This window comes from Carcharodon carcharias, chromosome 14 (assembly GCF_017639515.1).
Source record: "Carcharodon carcharias isolate sCarCar2 chromosome 14, sCarCar2.pri, whole genome shotgun sequence".
Classification (NCBI taxonomy): Eukaryota; Metazoa; Chordata; class Chondrichthyes; order Lamniformes; family Lamnidae; genus Carcharodon; species Carcharodon carcharias.
The window spans coordinates 60,977,557-60,994,900 of record NC_054480.1 but is presented as its reverse complement, the minus strand read 5'-3'; the positions used below and the strand labels follow the sequence as shown (position 1 = coordinate 60,994,900).

Here is a 17,344-nt window from a genome sequence, read left to right as displayed (position 1 = left end):
GGTCTGATGATGTCATTCGGACCGTAATGTGATTATAACTTGGGATTGTGTGAATCATGATGACGGTCAAGTGATGATGCTGAACTGTGACATCGCCTAGGAATGGCGCCGTTCATATCTTTCATTTTTAATTAAATCATCTCCATTAAATTACTTCTCTGCCTCATCTTTTGACTGCCCAGTTGAGTGCTGGTAATAACTTAGACAGCAAATGGTTGCGATATATTAAAGAGTCACGGCAGTTGAAGAGGGTGTAATTTAACTATAGTTGCAGTTTTAGGACACAATACAATATAATGAAATTTGATGGGGGGAGACAAGCATTGTGTCAAGTCATGGGTTTGGAAGTTAGCACAATAAGAAAGACAGAAATAAAATTTGATAAACATTTAATTATTGTATTCATTGTCATTGATTGAAACTTGAAGGGGTTTATCATGACATTTTAAAGGTGGCATCCTTGATCACAAAAACTCTACACCTGTCTGAGAGCTGAATGAAGCTTTCAGAGCTTGAGAGGGAACTGAAAAGTCAATTCCTGGTCTATGATAAACTATTGGCTAGCATTCATTCTGCAAAACATTATTTTTGTTAGTTGTTGGATTCAGTACACTGTCATACATTCATCATGATGTGCACTCTGCCCGAAGGCAGGTCCTTGACTCATAGTCTTCTCCATGTCTCCCTGTCATGTGCCAGTCTTTTCATTTTCCAATAACCTCCTTCAATTTTCAAGCCATCCAGTATTGTTATTCTCTTCCTTCCTCTTCCTTTTCCTTGAAATCTTCCCTCCATATTGTCTCTTACTAGTCTTTTCACTCTTAAGATGTGCGCTGCCCAGTCTCTTTGCCTTTCCCTAATTATGTTCAGCAAGTGTTTTTATTTGTTCAGTCTCCTGAGCACTTCATCATTTGTTACTTTTTCTGTCTGGCTAATCCTTTCCATTCACCTCCAAACCCACATTTCAAAGCTGTTTCACAGGTTGAGCTTCTCTTTCTGTAAGTTCCAAGTCTCACGCCCATACTAAACAGCACTTCAGATCAAGCTCTTTACCAGTCGCTTCTTGAGTGTTTATTGAGCTTTCCAGTTAGCAACAGTTTCTTACTAAATACAGCCTTTTCCTTGCTATCGTTGATCTTATTTCATTGTTACACCTTGCATTTGTAGATATTATGCTTCCTAAATAATTGAATTCTTGCACCAGTTCTTGTTCTTTTCCTTCTATGATTGTATGAATATTTTTTACTGATTTTGAGATTTGCATCACTTTCGTTTTGCCAATGTTCACTTTCAATCCAAAGTTCATGCCTGTTGTTACTGGTCTATCTACTGGTTCTTGTGATTCCTCAACTGTACTTGCCACAAGTGCTGTGTCATCTGCAAATCTCATTGAGGGGGGCACGAATGATAACATCAATGTTAACAAAAGATTGTGTCTTCAAACAATTCTTTAATCATTGCTTCTGTATAGATATTAAAGAGGACTAGTGATAAACAATACTCTTGTCAAACTCCTCTTCCAATTGCAATTGGTTCCAACTCCCCGTTAGACACTCTCATTGTTGCTGTTTATCCCATGAACAGATTTCCTATGAGTCTTCTATCTCTCCAGTCTATTCCAGTGTCTTTCAGCACTGTCAAGAGCTTAATCTAGTCAGCCTGATCAAATGCTTTTTTAAAGTCTACGAAACACAAATATACTTCTTGTCCAAACTCTATTTTGTTCACTAATCAATGTTGTAATTCTCTCATCCGTCTTCCTGCCTGGAATCCAAAGTGGTCATCTCCGATGTAGTTCTGTGCCTCCCCATCCACTCTCCTTGTTACAATTGCAACACAACCTTCAATGCATGGACAATTAGACTAATTGTACAAAATTCAGAACATTGGCATTTTTTGACTTCTTTCTTAGGGTGATCATTATTGTCTGCATGAAGTCTTTTGGCCATTCTCCTGCTAAATAAATATATTTGCATTGCTTAGTAAATATTGGTCTTGCATTGTTTCCCATGTTTTTCATCAACTCTTTAGGTATTTCATCTATTCCAGCAGCTTTTCCAGTTTTTATCTCATTTATTGCTGTTCTTATCTCACTTTCTAAGGTGTCTGGTCCAGTGAAATCAATGCCAACATCACTCTCTTCTTTTAGCTCAATCATTGCAGGTTTTTTATCTTTTGCAGATAGTTCTGCAATATGTTCCTTCCATCTTTTTCCTTATTTCATCAGGGTTTGTTAATAAAACACCCTCCTTACTCTCTATTGCTGTTGTTTTCAGTCCTTTTATGCTGAGCACCACTGGCCTCCTTTGCTTTTGCAATCTTCAATTCGATCAGACATTAGGTTGACCCCTCCTATATAATTCAATTCTTTGAGTATATCATACTGCTCTTTTAACCTTTGTACCTTTTCGGTTTATCTTCTTAAATTATTATTCAAATGTCTGTATTTCAGCTTGCCTCCTTTAGTATTGATATTTTTCCATTTTCTCTGTTCTTCCATCTCTTGCAACATTGCAATCATCATCTATGGCTCCTTGATCCTAGTTCCTCTTAAAAACCCCATCCTATTTGACTCTTCTTCCTTAATAGATTCTTTCATCTATTTCCATTGTTCGTTCATGCTGGTGTTATCTTTTCTAGCTCATGCTTCCTTTACTTCATTAACAAATTCTTCATTTAATTCTTTCAGCTGTCTAGGTTCCACCGTTTCCTGCGCATTCTACCTTGGATCTCCTCCATTTTCACAAGATTACGATCTAAGTCTGCGTCATTCTTGTATCTTTGTCTCACCATTATATAGTCCAGTTGAAATCTTCCTGTATCTTCACAAATTTTCTATGTATATTGTCTTTCCTTATGATGCCCAAACCATGGGCGAATCATCACAGATTTGCACTAAGTAGGGTAGGGGCTGGTAAATTGACGGTTTACCCATCGGCCGCAATTGCAGCTTTTCACACCATATCGTCCCAAACCTGCCGCATTAATTATGCATTCCTGGGAAACGCACCGTTTTGATGGCGGGTGGGTGCTTATTCGCCAGCCACGCCATCACCTCACTGTTTCAGCATGCCAGGCAGCTTATTTAAAGTGCAGCCATGCACATACCGATCAGGGCTTCCAGCCCACAACTGCTGCAAAGAAGGCATGGCCCTGAAAGACAATAAGACTGCAGCCCCCAAGGTTCAATGAGTGTCCCTCAAGCACCTTTTGGGCACAATGGAGGCTCGCTGTGATGTCCTCTACTCCTGCTCTGGCCATAGGATGGACAGCAACCTCACTAATCCGGCTTGGGAGGCAGTGGCAGCGGCGGTTAGTACCAACACCCTTCAAAAAGGGGGCACCCACCCAGTGCCGCAAGAGGAAGGATGATCTATTCCACCAGGGTAAGTCACTCTTCTCATCATTCTCATCTCACACACTCACAAACCCATTGCTGACACCATTGCTGGCCTCCAAAAGTGTGTACTTGAGAGAGCTGCAGAGCAGCTCGATCTCACTCAAGCTACCCCTTACCTCAAGGAGTCAGCCAGGGGCCCTTGGGCATGCATAGTGAGTAGGAGCTTTGTTCGCTGATGATTGCATGATGTTCAGCACCATTTGCAACTCCTCAGATACTGAAGCAGTCCACGTCCAAATATCCAGGCTTGAGCTGACAAGTGGCAAGTAACATTCTCACCACACAAGTGCCAGGCAATGACCATCTCCAACAAGAGAGAATCCAACCATAGCCCCTTGATGTTCAATGGCATTAACATCACGGAATTCCCCCACTATCAACATCCTGGGGGTTACCATTGACCAGAAACTGAACTAGACTAGCAATATAAATACTGTGGCTACAAGAGCTGGTCAGAGGCTAGGATTCGTGCGACAAGTAACTCACCCCTTGACTCCTCAAAGCCTGTCCACCATCTACAAGGCACAAGTCAGGAATGTGAAGGAACACTCCCCACTTGCCTGGAAGAGTGCAGTTCCTACAACACTGAAGAAGCTGGACACCGTCCAGGAAAAAGCATCTGCTTAATTGGCACCACATCCACAAACCATTCACTCCCCTCACCACTGACGAACAGTAGCAGCACTGTGTACCACCTACAAGCTGCACTGCAGGAATTCACCAAGGCTCCTTAGACAGCACCTTCCAAACCCACGACCACTACCATATAGAAGGACAAGGACAGCAGATAGAAGGGAACACCACCACCTGGAAGTTCCCCTCCAAGTCACTTAACATCCTGACTTGGAAATATGTTGCAGTTCCTTCACTGTCGCTGGGTCAAAATCCTGGAACTCCCTTTCTAACAGCACTGTGGGTGTACCTACACCACATGGGCTACAGTGGTTCAAGAAGACAGCTCACCACCACCTTCTCAAGGGCAACTAGGGATGGGCAATAAATGCTAGCCCAGCCAGCGAAACCCACATCCCATGAATGAATAAAAATAAAAGCAAGCTGCCCTCGGCCAGGCAGGAGTCAGACATTCTCAGAGGCTATGTGAAGATCTATGGAATGTCCTCACTGCATGTCATCATCATTCTCCTGCAATTGAGTGACTATTAGGGCCTCCACTGCGTCTCCATGACGGGAGCATTATTGCAGATGGTATGTGCTTTACCATAAGCCAGACTGGAGTCAAACATTCATAGTTGCAATGTGAGGAGCTATGGTGTACTCTCACTGCATGTGGTCGTCATCCTCCACAAATCTAGCAACTATGAGGTCCTACTGAGTGCGCCTACCTCATCTAGGCAGTGCGATGGCCTCAACCCCGTCGTCATCTCTTTTGAGTACCTCCTCACCTTCATGCCAGTCGGCAGCGTCCTCATCAGAGGACACCTCCAGTTCCTTCACTCCCTCCTCAGGCAGCTCGTCTCCCCGTTGCAGCATCAGGTTGTAAAGGGCGCAGCAGATGATGATGATGAGTGACACCCTCTGTGGACTGTATTGCAGGGCTCCAGCAGACCCGTCCAGGAACATCATTTTTAGCATCCCGATGTCTGCTCCATCAAGTTGTGAGCTGCAACATGAGCCTCATTATACCCTCGCTTTTGCTGCAGTCTGAGTCCGCCGCATGGGTGTCATCAGCCACATCCTCCGCGGGTAGCCCTTGTCCCTGAGGAGCAACCCCTGCAGCCTCTGTGGACCCTGGAAGACTGCTGGAATCTGTGACCAACTGAGAATGTAGGAGTCGTGGACACTCTCTGGAAACCGTGCGCAAACCTGCAGGATGTGTTTGTGGTGGCCGCACACCAGCTACACGTTCAGCGAATGGGATCCCTTGCGGTTGACATAGTTGACCTGTTGTTGCGATGGAGATCTGAGCGCCACATGAGTGCAGTTGATGGCTCCCTGCACCTATGGGAAACCCGAGATCTGGGCAAATCCAATCGCTCTTGCATCCTGGCTTTCCTGGTCCCAGGCGAAATGTGTGAAGTTGCATGCCCGCGCAAAGATGGCATCTGTGACTTCATGGATGCATTTGTGGGAGGATGTTTGTAATATCCCTCAGAGGTCACCGGTGGAGCCCTGAAAGGAGCCACTGGCATAAAAATTGAGCCCCGCAGTCACTTTCATGGCCACTGGCAGTGGATGCTCTCCATGTCCCTGTGGCATCAAATCCTGCAGCAGGTGGCAGATGTGACTGACCAGTTCCTTAGACACATTCTTTAGCGACACTGGTTCTTGGTCATCTGCAGGAATGAACGGAGGCATCTTTAGACCCTGGTCTAGCTAGGTGCTGACCACCAGCGGCTCACTGTGGCTCCTCGATGGCGTGTGTGGGAGCCCCAACCGCCCCTTCCAGAGAGTGCTGCTTCTCCCTCTGCGCAGCAAGGTGCCTTTGTTGGTCTCTCAGTTATCTTTGCTTTCTGTAAGCAACGAGGCATACAGCTAGATCACCAGGCTCCATGTTCCTGATGTACCCCTCTCGCAGGATGAAAGACAGAGACAGGTGGGTTAGCATGGGTGTACTTAGAACTTCTCTTGGTTAAGTCTGAAATCCCCTTAACGCATCCGGGAGAGTGCTGGCCAATACTCGGATGGCCAGAGATTAGTGCCCTGCCTGGCTGCCTGAAACTTCACCCACCTTTGCCCCACTCCACCCAATTGATTGGCGGCAGCTTTGTCCATTTGACTGCATGCTGGGCTCTCAGCTCAGGTGCAGGCATTCTCCTAACCCATGCTGCATGGCTGCACTGTTAGCTTGAACCACGGGAAAGACTGGTCCAAACCAGGATGATGACATTGCAAGGGGCTGTGAGTGCCTCCACCAGTGACTGCTCCGTAGTTAGCTTTAGCAAGGAGATTGTACAATGTACCCAGTCATCCAACTGTTCTGCAGTCCAACAAAATACCCATTAGATTGCAGCCTGTGCCCGAGGGATGAAAAGTGCTGGAACACTTGGCAGCACTTTCATGCCTCTGCGATGCTTGAGTGGACAAAGAATCCAGAGGCCCAACTCCAATCATATCAATGTGGCTGTGCCTGATCTGTCTCAGCTGCAGAGGAATAGTCACTTTGTACAAGGTGTCCCTAATGCGTTGCCGCTTCCCTTGCCCACCAGCCCTTCCACTCCGTATGTGCTTCTGCGCTATCTACAACTGCAGGGCAGCCCTTGACCCCCCATCCATTGCACTTCACTGCAGGGCAGCCCTTGACCCCCCCATCCATTGCACTTCACTGCAGGGCAGCCTTTGACCACACCCCCCACCCAGCCTTGCCCCCTCCTCCCCGCACCAACACGCCTTAACCTTTAAGTCCAACACGCGGCCCTGGCCAGCACTTCACAACGTTACTTTGTAGTCACCTCCGAGTTCCTCTCAAAGTGCAGCCTGCCAAAAGCACAACTTTTATGTGCTGTTGTGATAGACGATCCACCAGTGGGGTGGCGGGGAATGATTCCGGCAGGCCTGGCTTATAATGATATGCAGATATATTACAATGAAGTTCCTGACATCCAATGGCAGGAAATGCACCTGCCATCAGTGGGTGGAGTGGACAATTGCAAATTGGTTTCACGCTGTCATGAAACTGATTTTTGGCCTATCAGCATATTGTCCGTTCACGCCACCAAACACGCCCGACATCAGCGGGCACGGACGATTGTGCCCCATGTATTTGTTATCATGAATCTGGTTCTTCTCTAAATGTCTACCAGATTTTGGCTTCACTCAATTCTATTTGGTCTTTATCATCTCTTCCCTCTCCCTTAACAATCACACACCTCTTTCCGCTCTCCTGTTTGATTAGCTCTTCAATTCTGTCATACATTGCATCAACCTCCTCATCTGGATATTCACTTTTGGGTATTTATACTTGAATGATGATAATGTCCACTGGTTGCCCCTCTAGTTTCACTATCATCAGCCTATCTCACTTGCATTCTCTTCACTCACACAGTTAGCGACCTTCTTAGCTACTCCCCATTCCTTTTCTTCTCCTATGAGTATATCATTCCCACTTCACTCATGAGGTCACCTTCTCCTGTCCACCATACTTCAAGTAGCCCTTGGATGTTTAATTACTCCTTTTCCACTTACTTTAGGTTCACTCACTTTCCTTTCCTGCTCATTGTTTGTATATTCCACATTCCTATTCTTTTGATCCTGACAAGCTTGTATATATAAGGATTTCACTGAGTGGTGACCATGAAGGCCTCACTCCCTTCCTTGTGAGTGTTACAGCATCTGTCCTTTGACAGGAGTTCCCATCCACGATGTTGGTATTTATTTGTGCTGATGTCACCCTGAGCCGTTTTCTTGGCTGTTTCAGTGGTGGTTCACCATTTTCTTTCCAACATGGTGACAGTTTCATCACTAACAGCTCGCCCAGCCTGAGAGGTAGTACTGGGCTACAGTGATACTAGGAGCAGAGCTCACATGACTGACCTGACTGACTGTCATAGATTACATTTACATTTTTAGTGGACAGTTATCCTGTGAGATTACCCCATTCTTTCAATATTAGACTTTTCTAAGATGTATGTTTTCTGACTGGGAAGGAATGGATACTACCTTTGCCCTCCTACAGCTGACAGCAATCCTCCGCAACATGTCTAATGGAGCCAGGGACTACGAGGATCATATTGAGAATACCATAGAGAGGATAAATCAGAGATTTGGGTTTGTGAATATCTGGGCTCAAGTGCTCTCAATCCATCATTGAAAGAAATTTAAGGCAGAATATCTAGTTCAGATCACAAGTGGAACATTTCCCTCTCCCTACAGCTCACACTACTGTAAAATTAGATATTGGGCATCATACTCCTAAAAGTAAGACATTCAGAGCACTTAGGGAATGACCACAGTGCCTGAGAAAATATCAAAAGCATTGCTTAAAATTAGAGCAATTTATATATACAGCGCATTTACCAAGAAGCCATGAGTCAGGCAACATAATTGAATGTTGTGTTTTATATTTTATTAGAATGCCTCATTATTTGAATGACATAAAATTTAAAATGTACTTTTCTAGGATTTAAATATACCGTAATTAGGAAGAGGGGAAGGAATAGATTCTTCTTTTAAAGTATGTCGACAGCAGCTGGAGTTACACCACAAATAATGGTACTTATGAAATGTGGATAACATTGGACGTGATTTCTCATTAAGTGCATCTATAGGCTGGTGTATTCAACACTCATGAAAAATCAGCTGCACTTGAAGAATAATTATTGATGTTACTGAAAGCATTCTTATATAATGTGAAAGTGGGCTCTCATAATGGAAGCTCAATATAAGCTGTTAAATTCACTGGATTTCAGATAATCAACACTGGGATTTCAAAGGAATCTTGGCTTTAATGGGTTTGTAGGTCCTCTACAGCACTGTTTCTTTTAAATCAAGCATATGCTGTTAAAAGGCCTTTTCAGAATCTTTCTTTTTCCCCCTATGCTAATGGAATTTTTTTTGACATGTTTCTTCATAGATTCATGTGCAAATGCTTTTGCACAAAATGTCACTGTCTGGGCGAGTGGCACTTTGCCAATCAATCTTTTATTGGGTTGGTAGGAGAGGGCAGCAAATTATCACTTTAAATTTGTTGTTGGGTGCACCAAGCATACTGAGGCAGTATGCTTCAGGTGGAAGAGGATGCTGCTATTATTGAAGCGACTGTCTAACTGTCTAACTGTTGGCCATAGAGTTGGCCACTCATCCAGTTTTAGGTTAGACATTCCATCCAGATACGTCTGTGTTGTACATAAAACACCAAATGGTGTTTTCTGCTTAAATAAGAGTCATTTCTTCCTACATCTATAAACTAGCCATTAATTCTTAAGGTTTTCACCAAATTTGTAAACATATAATAAATTTCAGACCTCAAACCAGGATCCCACTCCAGTCCAGGCTAGAATGTGGAAAATGGTAGCCGATTGGAGTTGATGCAGTTCAAGCTGACGCCAGCCCATTGAATTCCAACCCACATCAAGACCACTAAATTTGAGATGGTCCAACAGCAACTACATTTGATGTGTCTTCCCAAAAAATGAGTGTTTGTGTTAACTGAGTTGGAGTAACCCAATGCATTGAATTTTAGCCAATCCCGCTAACAAAATAAATCAAGCTCTTTATTTGAGCACATAGTCCACGCAACAACGAGGGGATGGTACACTGCCAGAGGTCCTGTCTTCTCAACTGGATGTTAAACGAAGACACCATCTTCCTCTCAGGTGGAAAATCCCCATGGTCCTTTTCGAGGAACTGCAAGGGAGCTCTCCCGTGTGTCCTGGCCAATATTTTTCCCTCAGCCAACACCGCCAAAAGCACATGATCAGGTTATGATTTTTGCTGTCCATTGCAGCTGGCTGTGCAAAGATTGGTTGCCACGCTACAATAGGGAGTACACTTCAAAAGTAATTCAGTGGCTAAAAGCACCATGGAGGCCCTGAGGTTCTGAAAGGTGCTATATAAATGCAAGCTCTTCCTTGCATTTGTTACATTGACCAAAACACAAAAAAAGCTCAAATTATATTCTTCAGTAAATCTTCAATTACATCCCAAAGTATGAAATTTTCATGCTATATTTTGTGCAGTGTCCTGCTAATACGTGGAAACCAGTATATTTAGTCTGAGGAATTGACTATAAGTAAAAGCTTGAATCAGGTTCAAGTGTCTTCCCAAAAAGGGCAGGGTGGACTTCCTGACAAACATCAATAAATTTGAATGGAGTAATCTAACCAATGAAATATCCAAATAATCAAAAATGGTGGGCAAAAAGGTCTATAGATAAGTTGGGAAATTTGATTTTTAATCTTCTTTCTCTCCAATCTGCTGTCAGCTTTGTCAAATCAGCCACATCTTGTCCAATAACAATGAAAGGAAACATGAAATTGACAGTGAAAAATGATAAATAATTCAGGACTATACTGCACCTAGACTGTGTGTAATTACAGTCTCAAACTGCATTTGATGCTGATGTTTCTGTTTGCATTTTCTGAAGTGTAGGAAGCAGCGTGTATCCTGTGTTATTCTTTGCAAAAATTGTTTTTAAATTGTAAATCACAACTTAAGTTACAAATGTCAGTTTAACTAAATGCTTGGAGTTTATTATGCCAAGCTACAGTGCAGAATCAGGCTATTCAGCCCAACTGGTCATCTTGGTGTGTATATTCCACAACAGCCTCCTCTTACCAATTATGTATCAGTTTACTGAGGCTCATGACCTCCACAGTGTTTTGCGTGTACCTTGTGATATCATGGTGTATGCTGATTATGGCCAGACCTCAACAAAATAAATGATCTTTATTTTCTAGCTTGAATGGTTATGAGTATAATGGAAATTCTGATCATTATAAGGGTGTGATTTAAAGCTCCAGTTATATTGCCACCTTCACTTCAAGGTGAGATTATTTTGATTGTGTGTCAATGTGGAGGAAGCAGTAAAATTGGAGTCAGTTTCCAGTCAGGGACAATATTTCATTTCAGCTATCCAGTAGTCAGCATCATGTATTGTCAGGCCAGGTAGAGCATAGCTAGATGCAAAGTAAAGCTCCTTACACTGTCTCCTTAGAACAGCACTCCCTACTCCACAGATAAGGTATTTCTATTACCCACTCTAGTTATGCATGCTAATGTGGTCCCTGAAAGAGTCAGTCAGATTAGAACAGCTGTGTTGTGCTCTGGAGCCTTACCTTAAAAAACTGTGTTGAGGGTGCCCAGACTGATTTCATTAGGGGCCTTGCAGCAATGGTATTTCTGAGGGGTGTGTTTGGATCTGACTTTTTCAGACCAGCAAAACCACTTCAAAAGATCCACTTTGCAAACAGGAAGTTTATAGTAAGGTTCAAACGGAAATATTGGGGGCAGATTGCAAATGGGCAGCACATTTGGCACTCTGCCTGGATTTCTGATGTAGTATAAAGCCAGCTGCCAATTCACTATTGGCCTATTTTGTGCATAGGGGGGGTGGGGAGGGGGTTGGGGGTGGGGGGGGGGGGGGGGGGGGGGGGGGGGGTGGGGGGGTTGTAGGGGGCGTGTGCAGCAAGATGGCTGACCACCTGCTGTTCAGCTCATTAAATATTCATCTACGAGGAACTCGCCAATTCTCATGAGGGAAACAGGCAGGAGGTCACCATCCCCACTGTTCCCTCATGTAGTTCAAGATCCAGGCACCATATTTAAAGGCACGGAGGGCACTAGCCCTTCCACCTTTACCTGGCCATTACTCCATCCTTCCCCGCTGAACCTTCCTCCCTTTCTTAGTCATCCTCCACACAACCTGCACTGCCACTGCCCAGTCTCAAGCATAGTCTGCCATTTACAGATGCTCCCCAAAAAGGACAATGCAACAGCAACTCACCATTAATCATAGAAGAAGTCTACCTCGCCAGGTGCATGCCATTCAATCGTAAAAGTGAACGTTCTAATTTCTCGTTGACAGGGAACTTAATTTGGAGGGGGAACTTAATTCCAGTGAAATGGTCTTTTAATGGGCATGCATGATATGCTAATATGTGAAAATGGGCTTCCTGACGTTGTTCTTCAGAAGCTCGACCCACCTTTAAAGTCCCAAGAGCAGAATTCCGACAGTTCATCCCGACCATGCCAAATTAAGTTCCCCTACCTGCCAAGCTTCCCATTGCTGTTGGGACTAAAAGATTCCGCCCATGATCTAGGGTAAACTGTTAGCCTAGAATTTAGTGCGGCCAATATTGTGAACAGGCAGCATTGTGATGGCCTTCTTCTGTGTGCTGTATTTTGAAGATGTTTAACCACTTACTGAAATAGTGGATTAAGGAGTGTGATATGAATACCTTAAGCATTCCTCTAGGCAGTAATTTCTAGGCTGTAGCCTATAGTGAAAAAGAAGAGAACTGAAGAGAGCCAGCTCACTGCACTTTGATTTCTTCCTTACAGCTCTATTTACTGAGGTCCCTCATGATGTCACAGCCAGAGCTGGGCAGGATGTGGAAATGGCCTGTGCTTTCCGGGGGAGTGGTTCGCCATCCTATTCACTGGAGATTCAGTGGTGGTATATCCGAAATTCCAAGGACTGGACTGACAAACAGGCATGGAACTCCCACCAGGTACTCACCAGACACTTGTATCCAACTTTAGTTCTTTAAGTATAAACAATAATGTCAATTTCCATTATTGTAGCAGTTTCAATGTAGCAAAATTCCCCAAGGCATTTAATGGAAGCATAATCAGACATACACTGACTGAGTCACGTAACAGGATGCTAGGACAGGTGACCCACGGCTTATTGAAAGTTAGTTTTTAAGGAGGGTTTCAAAGGAGAAAAGAGAGGTGGAAACCCAGAAAATAAAACAATTCAGACCACTCTTATTTCCCACTAAGATAAAAGCAAAATACTGCGGATGCTGGAAATCCAGAACAAAAACAAAAATACCTGGAAAACTCAGCAGGTCTGACAGCATCTGTGGAGAGGGATACAGTTGACGTTTTGTGTCCATATGACCCTTCATCAGAACTAAAAAATATATAGAAATGAGATGAAATATAAACTGGTAGAGGGGGGTTGGACAGGTAGATCTGGATAGAGGGCCAGTGATAGGTGGAGGCCAAGAAGAGACTGCCAAAGACGTCAGACAAAAGGACAAAGGGGTATTGACGGTGGTGATATCTTATTTGCAGTTTTACTGGAGTTCAATTTTATGATATACGAGACCAGTTCGGACCAGTATTCTCACTTCCCAGATTTTACTCTTTTTTTCCTTCTGGGAAAGCAGAGAAGATTAGGGGAGGAATTCCAGATCATGGGGCATAGACTGCTGAAGGTATTGTTGCCAATGGTGGGAATGATGGAGGTGGCAGAGGCAGAGTTGTAGGAGTGCAATGATTTTGGAGGCTTGTGGAGCTTGAGGAGGTTACAGAAATAGGGAGGGGCAAGACCATAGAGGGCTTTGAAAACAAGGTGGAGAATTTTCAAATTGTAGCATTGCTAGACCAGAAGCCAGTGCAGGTACAGCAAAATTACTCTGCAGAGACTCCAGTAATAATTCCCAGCATTTGATCATTGACACCAACCATTCCTGGTGATTGAGAAAGCCCAGGCATCAGTATGCAGCAATAACTTAATAACCTTAACATTTTGTCTTGCCATTGTAAAATAATTTGGAATATTTATCACAGTTTTTTTAAATGTGTAAACTAAATTTGCATTTCAAATAACATAATCTGCCAGAATTTACCTGGTCCAGCCTACACGTGACTCCAGACCCACAGCAATGTGGTTGACCCTTAACTGCCCTCTGAAATAGCCTCGCAAGCCACTCAGTTCAAGGGCAATTAGGGGTGAGCAACAAATGCCGGCCTTGCCAGTGACACCCACATCCTGTGAAAGAATAAAGAAAAAAAAGCCTAGACAATAATAATTATTAAACTTTGTTTTGTTCTGGATTTTACCCCTCTGTGTCACAAAGGGTAATTCACAGCCATGCTGAATGTGCCTCCACAGTTGGTGAGGAGGACCATACCAATGCAAGGCACTTTATTGCCACCCAGTGGCCAAGCTAAGAATTTAAGTAATTTCCCACTAACAAACAGCCAAGTCAGGATTCTCAATCTATGAATGACCACCTGCTGCTGGAAGACGAGGGGTAATCTACCAATGCCATATTGTCACAATAGAACTTTCAAGATGATGAAATATCCTGATGATGGGAATATATAGACATAAATAGAAAATTTTACAGGGAAGGAGCAGGGAAGTGGGACCAATTATATAATTCTTTCAAAGAGCTGGCAGGGGCACAATGGATCAGATGGTATCCTTCTGTTCTATATAACTCTATGATTCCAAGGACACTGCACCTTCAGTCCTTTTGGGACCAAAGGAATATGCACTGCAACAAGAGAGTTTCAAGAATATTAAATTGATATTGTCAACCACAGCTTCAAGATTAGAATAGAACTCAAGTTCTTTGTCTTCTTGGAAGAATTACTTAAGGTAATCATCTCCTTCACAGGTTAAATTAAGCGACAGTCCGTTCAAGTAGTGTTTGAATGAGCAGTTTTGAGAAGCCAGCTGTGTTATATTGCATGTTTTCTGACATTAATTAAGTCAATCAGACGTATGTGAAGGAGTGACTGAACTAAGAGACCTGGACTCAGTCTGCAAGAAGTCTGGAACTGACTGGATTACAAGGTTTGTAACTCCACCACATTTCCACTGACTCCATTCACAGTGTGATCTGTTGTCTTGGCCGATCTATTGTGAGAACTCAAATCGAGGGAGAGGGGTCACACTTTGTCCCTCCTTGGCAACAGGACACGTTTTTACATTTATGAATCCATAGAGTGAAATTACATTGTAAGTAACAATTCTGTGTTCTGTAAAAATGTAACCTTTATTTATCATGCTGTATAAAAACAAGTTACTTGTTGTCATTGATGCAGTTGCCCCGCATAACATGCAGTGGCTCCATGTGAATGGAAACTTTCTGCCTCATGCCAACTACACTCCCCTAAGGCTACCAGGGCAAACCAACGATCGATCACCCTATCCACAGGCCAGTGGTGCAACCGAATTACAGCATGCAGCTTTCACCTCCTGTCCAAGTAACCATTTTGAAATGACATTAACATTTTGAAAGCAGAACAAAATTAAAATACAGAGTAGAGTTAGAGTAAATCAGCATTTTCAAGTGGAACATGAAAGGTACTCAATGTCTACCGAGTCTGGTCAGCTACTTCACAACTATATTGCTTCTGGGATTATTGGGCAGTGAAGTTACCTACACAATTACAAAATTCACAAGCCCTCAAGCATCTTTTAGTAATTTGAAGTATTTTTTTCCTCAAACAATAACAGATAAATGGAATCATTTATCTCTCAGAGAGAGAGAAAGCTAGAGAGAGGCTGGTGAATCCCGAGTTAATTAGGCACATTTACAAAGGAATTGGTTCAAAACCTGTCACGAAAAACTGTTGAGGGTTATGGAGATATTAATAACTCTGTTTGATTCACGTGTCGCTTAGGAAGACAGGATTGAGTCAGTGGGCGGGGGAGTTTTTGAATGAGATACATGGACTGTGAAAGGAGTTGAAAGGAGTAGGATTGACATGCCAAATGGCTTTTTCTCATCACAGACTTTTGACTTATGAGGTTGACCACCTGTGAAATATTTTCTACACTTTGGTTGAATCATTTTGTTGGATTTGGTGACAATAACATAGCAGTTTTCATGATGAATTAATCACTAAATGACATTCAAAATAGCAACATTCTCGTAAATTAAAATAGGCAGAAGAGCAACATAATGTTAAAATGTCCTTTGTAATTCTTAGTAACTTTTTTCAAAACTGATGTTAAGATTTGTTCCCTAAGTAGTTCGTGCAGCTAAAGTGCAAACAGTGAATAAACAAAATGTCATTGGGCCAGATCTTCCGATGCCAAGAGCAGTGAATGTTGCGGCGCCCACCACTGTCGGATTTTAGGATCCATAGGAAGTCCTGGTGCAGGAGCAGGTGTTGTAATTGTCCAGGAAGTTTACATTTCTGATGGGCTGATTTGCGTTGCCGGGACACGACAAGAATGTCTCTAACACTGAGCTCAGTGTCGGAATCTTGAGCTAGATACGTGCTGCTTACCCAGATAGTTGCTCTAGAATTGTTAACAAGGTTTAATCTTCGGTGTAACTCAGTGATTAACTGTGCAACCATTTCCACTACCCCAATCGACACCCAATCGCACCACCCAGACATGACTACCCGACCATCCCCGATCCAACTGTCCACCCCCTTGACTAATCCATACCCGCCCAATCACTCATTCACACATCCACTCACCTACTCACTCATTCACTTAACCACCCATCCACTCATTACTCACCCTTACCACCCATCAACTCACCCATTCACTCATCCATTCACTAACTCATCCATCTACTCCCCAAACTTCGCCAACCACTCACCCACCCACTCACCCAACCACACAGCCAACAACTCACCCACTCAGTCACCCATTCACTCACTAACTCACTCATCTACTCCCCACCCACTCATCCAACCACTCACCCACACACTCACCCGCCCACCCACTCACCCACTCACTCACCCAACCATACCCACCCACCCACACACCCACTCACTGCCCACTCATTCATCAACTCAGCCACTCACTCACCCATTCACTCACTAACTCACGCATCTAAGCCCCACTCACTCACTCAACTACTCACCCACCCACTCACTACCCCTCAGCCACCAACACACCCACTCACTAACTCACTCATCTTCTCCCCACCCACTCATCCACCCACTCACCTACTCCTCACCCACTCGCCCAACCACGCACCCACCCAACCACTCACCCACCCAGTCACTCACACACACCCACTCACTAACTCACTCATCTACTCCCCATTCACTCACCCACCCACTCATTCATTCATCAACTCACCCACTCACTCACCCATTCACTCACTAACTCACTCATCGAACACTCACCCGCCCACCTGCTCCCCCACCCGCTCTCTCTCTCACACACACCCCCCCCCCACTCTTTCTCTCTCACCCCCCCCGCTCTTTCTCTCTCACACACCACCCCGCTCTCTCTCTCACACGCCCCCCGCACTCTCTCTCTCTCATACACATCCCCCGCTCTCTCTCTCTCACACACACCCCCGCGCTCTCTCTCTCTCTCTCACACACCCCCCCGCTCTCTCTCTCTCACACACACCCCCCGCTCTCTCTCTCTCTCTCACACACACCCCCTGCTCTCTCTCTCTCTCACACACCCCCCCCGCTCTCTCTCTCTCTCACACACACCCCCCGCTCTCTCTCTCTCTCACACACACCCCCCCCGCTCTCTCTCTCTCTCACACACACCCCCCCGCTCTCTCTCTCCCACACACACACACTCCCGCTCTCTCTCTC

The 17,344-nt window shown here is 44.2% G+C and overlaps 1 protein-coding gene across 1 annotated transcript in view; it reads left to right on the top strand.

Moving 5' to 3' along the window:
• LOC121287536 (V-set and transmembrane domain-containing protein 2-like protein) overlaps positions 1–17,344 on the top strand; it is a 126,807-nt gene that overhangs the window by 8,779 nt on the left and 100,684 nt on the right. The window contains exon 2 of the mRNA XM_041205469.1: positions 12,359–12,528. Within this exon, the coding sequence (XP_041061403.1) occupies positions 12,359–12,528 (170 nt within the window). The remainder of the gene's footprint in view (positions 1–12,358; positions 12,529–17,344) is intronic.